This window comes from Micropterus dolomieu, linkage group LG18 (genome assembly GCF_021292245.1).
Source record: "Micropterus dolomieu isolate WLL.071019.BEF.003 ecotype Adirondacks linkage group LG18, ASM2129224v1, whole genome shotgun sequence".
Taxonomy (NCBI): domain Eukaryota; kingdom Metazoa; phylum Chordata; class Actinopteri; order Centrarchiformes; family Centrarchidae; genus Micropterus; species Micropterus dolomieu.
The window spans coordinates 2616375-2623733 of NC_060167.1; the positions used below are offsets into that span (position 1 = coordinate 2616375).

Genomic DNA, 7359 nt, shown 5'->3' on the forward strand with positions numbered 1-7359 from the left:
AACGTTTTAAAGACTCCCTACAAACATAACCCTCCCTCACCAAGCTTCCCCAGCACTTCAGCCCTCCCAGAGGACCAGGTCGTATCAGAACCTGAACCACCTTAATCTCTTTCTCATCCTTTCTCTATATCTCAAGCCTCACCTACAACCGAGCACTTGCATTCCTCCATCCCTTCTTATGGTATCCTTCTTTCTTCTCGGTTCCTACCTTTCCTATCCCATCTCCTTGGGCCTCATCAGCTCCTCCCATCAAAATAACAGCTATCACAGCCGCACAGGCCACACCTACGCTGGCATCCTGTCTATTCTCCCCCCCCCTACCATTATAATAATAAACAACTCCTGTTTCTTATGTAGCTTCATGTCATTTCCCGTGTCACTTTTTACGTGTGTTTTCTCGACAAACGTGGTTTGGAGGCCAGTCATCTGGTACGGAGTAGTTGTCAGCTGGTGTAGTGTGTGACCCCGTCACTGATCAGTCACATAGTTAACACCATTAACGACTTTAACACTCCCGCTGCAAGTCGTGTAGTCTAAACAGCACAGCTTTCAGCCGACATTGAAAGTCGTGTAGTCCGCACGAGCCTTATGCGACTTTTTTATCTTCAAAATGGATCCTTTTTCTCCACATCTCCACCCACAGCCACCCATTTCCTACATATTGTCCAATTGTTAAGAGCCATTATTACTCCACTCTCTTCCCTCATGCTTCACAAACAAACCAAACGGCATCGGTAAAACTTACCCAGCCATCATAGAAGCCATTTTTGGGGGGCACGAATGATTCAGAACATCACCGCAATCTAATCCAACAATAGCATCGTTGTAGACCTCATTAAAAGGACACATTGTCTAGTCATGACACATTTCACGCTGTGGCTCACCCTTGTTTAGGCAGAGCACCAGTTCATTATCCAAGCCTCCCATATAAAAGGTTACAAATCCTCCTCTCTTTCTCATTCCTTGTTTCAGAAATTCAGATATTGGCACCGGCCTCCCACCCTCCTCTGATTCAGAACTCTTCGAACAGACTGTTTACGTACGCCAACAAATTTTTCAAATCCATGTTCCCACTTGATTCCTTCGGTTTCTGTGCTGCCTGGAAGGCACCGCTTCTACCCTCAACTATTAGCCTATCCATCTCAAAATGCAACCATGTTTGACATTTCCATCCATTCTCCGAACACTCTAATATACTACCCAAACGCAACTAGACCAACGATCCAGCCTACTTCGACCTGTTCACCTTTTTTGACTAGACTCGCACCTAAGCTCTACAAACACTGTACAACCCAAGACTAGCCAGTCACGTTTGCCCCATAAGAAACTCAGTTCGCGGAGTGGTCATTTCCAGTGTAACTTACCCAACTATCCGAACTCAGAAATGTCTTTCCATTTGAAGTTTCTTCTTGGGGCTCTTTCCGAAGCAGAGCACATGAAGAAATGGTTCCCCCAGTCAGAGTCTCAACTCCCCTGATTCCCTTCTGTCTTACTGCCACCGGCTGACAACTTTCCAGAGCACATAAAGAGACAGCTCACCTGCCCGGAGTCTCAACTCCTCTCAATCCCTCCTGCCTACCTGCCACCTGATCCCTCCCGTTAACCCTCCGTCCCTCATCTTTTCATTCCCTCATTCATCTCATCTCTTTATCTCCCTACCCTCAACTCTCATCCCCACATCCCTCGACACCTCACTCTTCTTCCTCATCCCTTCGTCCCTCCATCCGAACCCCTAATCCATTCCGGTATATCATCCCAGCTCCTCTCTATCCGCATCATGCAATAAAATGTTCTAAATCCATATGTCTAGTGGCGTGGTCTTTGTTAGTGAAAGATACTGTATATTAAATAGGTCATATTATGCTCAATTTCAGGTTAATAATTTTATTTAGGGGTTGTACCAGAACAGGTTTACATGGTTAAATTTTCAAAAAAGCACCATATTTTTGTCGTACACTGCGGCAGCTCCACTTTTCACCTTGTGTGTTGAAGTCTCCATTTTAATTACCGAGTGAAGCATCTCACTTCTATTTGATCTTTGTTGGGAGTTGAACAAGCGCAGTACCTAGGTATGGACTACTAGCCAATCTGAAGCAGATTAGGGGGGGTCGTGACAAGATAGGTAATATTATCTAAAACAAAGCTGCTATAGGTGGAAACCTTATCTTCGGTTCAGCTGTACATGTTCGAGCAGAAGTCTGATCCCGAAACACAGGCAGAACAACTAGAACCAGCTTCGCAAACGAGACTGGAGAAAAACATTTCAGAGAGGTAAGTTATTAATCTGTAACATATTTATCTTTCATACGTAACTTTTTAACTATTCACTGTCTCTACATCACAGTACAACTTTATGTCCACTGACTGCCTGGAGGGTCTCTAACATTATTTTAATTTCATATTTAGGTGTTATGACGTGTGTTACATTGTGACACACATAGGTTATGGAAGTAAAGGCTGGGCTACAATCTAGCTGTTTTCAGGCAGTTCAGAAGCAGTGTTTTTTCTCCCTCTGGGCTTTTTCACTTGCAAATCTATTACATGCACAAAAAATATGACCTCCTAATGTTTTAAATGTGAAGATTAATTTTGCTTTGCCACAGTCAATGGATTAAACCACAACATTAAGATACTCAGTGTGGATCAGTATAATATCAGCCTCACGTCTGCAGTTTACCACAACTTTCACATCATATAAATCTCAACACAGCAGAAAAAATGGTGTCTGACCTCAGAGTCTCCAGTCTGCAGTGTGGACTCTCCAGAAAACCACACAGCTTCACTCCTGAATCCTGCAGCTCGTTTCCAGTCAGCTCCAGCTCTCTCAGATGGGAGGGGTTGGACTTCAGAGCTGAGGCCAGAGAAGCACAGCTGATCTCTGACAAACTGCAGTACCCCAATCTGATGAAAGAATAAATGATGTAACTATAGAAGCAAGTTTTTCTGCTTGAAATCATTCAGTGTTTAATAATCTGTTCAGAGATGAAGAAGCTTTAGAATGTAGAAGTTTAGAAAACAGAAACTCCAAACACCTGAACCCAACAGGATGCAGGTTCAAACTGTAAAACACAAAAAGGTAAAAAGAGCTCTCATTAATATTAATAAGAACGTGCTGCTACTTCAATAAAGATGTAGTGACTTCACCTTTCAACTCTGCAGCTCCACCAGTGGCTCCATCTATACACTCATGTTATGCAGCCAAACACAAATAAAAACCCACAGAAACTGATTTAAGATTCCACTCAAGATCCCAAAGATGCCAAATATGTCAAGATGAACTTTGGGGAAAAGTCAACAAGTGATTCACATGAAATCTGTAACATTTTCATTTCATGTGATGGTGATGCCATTTAAGAAGCATGGTGTGTTTGGTTTGAATATCTCACTCAGTCTGGCTTTAGTCTCATTAAAACAACATAAAGGACATTTTAAGGTGAAAAACTGTTTCAGAGCTTCAGAGTGAATTATCCAGTGTAGGAGTTTCTTGTTATATTAAGGTTTTAAATGTGGAGCTCAACATTGCTCTGCCACAGTCAATGGACTAAACCGCTGAAGAAGAAAATAGACTTTAGCATTAAGATACTCAGTGTGGATCAGTATAATATCAGCCTCACGTCTGCAGTTTACCACAACTTTCACATCATATAAATCTCAGTACAGCAGAAAAAATGGTGTCTGACCTCAGAGTCTCCAGTCTGCAGTGTGGACTCTCCAGAAAACCAGACAGCTGCTTCACTCCTGAATCCTGCAGCTCGTTTCCACTCAGCTCCAGCTCTCTCAGATGGGAGGGGTTGGACTTCAGAGCTGAGGCCAGAGAAGCACAGCTGATCTCTGACAAACTGCAGCCACACAATCTGAATAAAGAATAAATGATGTAACTTTAGAAGCAAGTTTTTCTGCTTGAAATCATTCAGTGTTTAATAATCTGTTCAGAGATGAAGCAGCTTTAGAATGTAGAAGTTTAGAAAATGGAAACTCCAAACACCTGAACCCAACAGGATGCAGGTTCAAACTGTAAAACACAAAAAGGTAAAAAGAGCTCTCATTAATATTAATAAGAACGTGCTGCTACTTCAATAAAGATGTAGTGACTTCACCTTTCAACTCTGCAGCTCCACCAGTGGCTCCATCTATACACTCATGTTGTGCAGCCAAACACAAATAAAAACCCACAGAAACTGATTTAAGATTCCACTCAAGATCCCAAAGATGCCAAATATGTCAAGATGAACTTTGGGGAAAAGTCAACAAGTGATTCACATGAAATCTGCAACATTTTCATTTCATGTGATGGTGATGCCATTTAAGAAGCATGGTGTGTTTGGTTTGAATATCTCACTCAGTCTGGCTTTAGTCTCATTAAAACAAACATAAAGGACATTTTAAGGTGAAAAACTGTTTCAGAGCTTCAGAGTGAATTATCCAGTGTAGGAGTTTCTTGTTATATTAAGGTTTTAAATGTGGAGCTCAACATTGCTCTGCCACAGTCAATGGACTAAACCACTGAAGAAGAAAATAGACTTTAGCATTAAGATACTCAGTGTGGATCAGTATAATATCAGCCTCACGTCTGCAGTTTACCACAACTTTCACATCCTATAAATCTCAGTACAGCAGAAAAAATGGTGTCTGACCTCAGAGTCTCCAGTCTGCAGTGTGGACTCTCCAGAAAACCAGACAGCAGCTTCACTCCTGAATCCTGCAGCTTGTTTCCACTCAGGTCCAGCTCTCTCAGATGGGAGGGGTTGGACTTCAGAGCTGAGGCCAGAGAAGCACAGCTGATCTCTGACAAACTGCAGTACCCCAATCTGATGAAAGAATAAATGATGTAACTATAGAAGCATGTTTTTCTGCTTGAAATCATTTAGTGTTTAAAACCAGTTGGAAAAGGCCACTGTTTTCCAGGACAAAAAACACCTAAAATAACATACCCAAAATGAATCAAGAATAACTCCTTAACCATTTGATCTAGATGCATAATTCTGGTCTCCCTTGAAAGGTCAGAAACTAAGGAATATAAATCATTGTAAATTAACATATTTATTTTACCATTACAGACTAAATGGAGATGTAGTAAATAAAATTGTGATATTTTCATCCTCACCTGGTAAAAAAAAGCTATATTTTAATGCAATACACCATCATAAGATAGAAGATATTCAGTTGTATTATAATCTAATACACCTGGAATGCAACTAAAATACAACAGTTATCATACAATATTTTAAGACTATACCAGGCTAATGTCCATATTTTGGCATTATTTGCTGTTTAAATGTTGACTTTTATTGGGAGTTATCTTTAAAACACTATTTCTGTCCATACAACCACGTTCCAAATAACAAAACTTCCAAAACATTGAAATATTGATAAAAATAGTGAATATTGACCAAAAGCACTCCCATGTTTTACAGGCGTGTAGCATGAGAAAGCAACATCCCACAGTGATTGGGGGGGGTTTTCATTTGATACCCTGGATGTAGCTACTACGAGTCAGCAACCAGACCGTGAAAAAGACCATGTGTACCAAAGCGAGACACCTCCTCTCTGTAGAAAAGGGTGAGAGAAGGCAGGCACACAGCTCCCAGGTATTGTGCAATAATCAAGATGACGGCCGAGATATTTTTTGTAACAAATCAGCTGATTTTTGGACTGGAAAAGGCAAAAGCAGCAAAAGTAAGTCAGCGGTTGTGATTGTATATGTATATCGGCTCGTTTGTTGTTACTTTTATCCAGCTAATTAATCTGTAATGTTGGTGATTTGAGTGATGTGAGCTTTGTAGCTGATCTCAGGGGGAGGGTTGGTGCTGCGTGGTTTAAAGCTCAGGTGGTTTAAAGCCCCCCTCCAGCCCGTTTTAACTGCCGTTTTTGGTTAACGTTCTATATCAAACAGAGAATGGGGGTGTGGCATCCGGAAACTGAACGGCGGATTCTGAGTGTTCGCCAACGAAATGCTGTGTTAACATCAATATAATGTAAAGTTTAGTACCCTGTACTGGCAGTATTACTTACCCATGACAGTAACTAATATGCGAGTATCAGCTGTTATCATACAGTCGATGGTCCTATCACGCACTGCACATGATAACTCCCACTACGTTTTATATGGCCTCATTTGGCTGACAATGAAATTTATCACATTTTATGAGGTTGCAAACGTATATTGAACAGATTCATAGTGCATTAATGGTTAAACATGTCTTCTATAAAACTCAGTGTTTCCCACACATTCATTTTTATTGGGGCGGCCCGCCACATCATATTAATCTCAAGACAGAAGAAAAAATGGTGTCTGACCTCAGAGTCTCCAGTCTACAGTGAGGACTCCCAAGAAAATCAGACAGCAGCTTCACTCCTGAATCCTGCAGCTCGTTGTCACTCAGCTCCAGCTCTCTCAGATGGGAGGGGTTGGACTTCAGAGCTGAGGCCAGAGAAGCACAGCTGATCTCTGACAAGCTCCACAATCTGAATAAAGAAAAATTCATGCAGATTTTTTTTATTTAATATTAATTAGTTAATTAGTAACTCTAAAATGAGTAGAAGGACTTTGTCATTGTGTTCTTGTGGATCATCATAATGTCAGCCTTCTACAGACATCATCCAGGTCACCAAAACATTCATCATTCATACACCTACTCATGTCAACACAGATTAATAACATGCTGCTAATCTCAGATAATTCTGTAATGATTATTAGATCAGATATTTTCGATTAAAAAATACTTTGGTTACATTCAGTCTTTTGTTTCCTCTTATTTTTTAATCAAATTCCAAAACATTCAATATCAAATAAATAATTAATCACCACTGTCATCTCTGGAGCAAAGTGAGATTATGTTCTCCTAATCCTAAATGTAATACAGTACCTATCTATCATGTTTTGAAAGGAAGCAGGGGTTCCCACAGTGTTAGTCCATTTTTATTATAAACTAAACTTTAAGTTAAACCAACTGTTTTATGAACCAAACAAAATTTGAAACTTCAGTTATGGATTTAAATTTGGTAGCTGTAAGATGTACAAGACCAAACAGAGTCAGTGAACCGACCTCAGAGTCTCCAGTCTACAGTTTGGACTCCCCAGTCCAGCACACAGGAGCTCCACTCCTGAATCCTGCAGTTTGCATTCAGTCAGGTACAGCTCTCTCAGATGGGAAGGGTTGGACTTCAGAGCTGAGGCCACAACTTCATAATGAGTCTCTGAGAGTTCACAGCCAGAAAGCCTGTGAACATGTATAACAACAAAATACATGTAAATATCTGGCAAATTAATGTTGTGTAAACTTAATACGTCATATTTTTATGGCTACACATTTTGATTTAGACACATTTAAAAAAATTCAGCCTTGATCCGGCAGAAGG

The 7359-nt window shown here is 40.6% G+C and overlaps 2 protein-coding genes across 2 annotated transcripts in view; both read right to left on the minus strand.

Moving 5' to 3' along the window:
• LOC123956647 (nuclear factor 7, brain-like) overlaps positions 1 to 7359 on the minus strand; it is a 167305-nt gene that overhangs the window by 92737 nt on the left and 67209 nt on the right. The gene's annotated exons all lie outside the window — the stretch shown is intronic.
• The window catches only part of LOC123956640 (NACHT, LRR and PYD domains-containing protein 14-like), a 36610-nt gene that overhangs the window by 4481 nt on the left and 24770 nt on the right, over positions 1 to 7359 (minus strand). Inside the window, exons 12-15 of the mRNA XM_046028983.1 lie at positions 7184 to 7195; positions 6298 to 6456; positions 4635 to 4808; positions 3681 to 3854 (exon numbers count right to left, since the gene is read on the minus strand). Coding sequence (XP_045884939.1) covers positions 3681 to 3854; positions 4635 to 4808; positions 6298 to 6456; positions 7184 to 7195 — 519 coding nt within the window. The remainder of the gene's footprint in view (positions 1 to 3680; positions 3855 to 4634; positions 4809 to 6297; positions 6457 to 7183; positions 7196 to 7359) is intronic.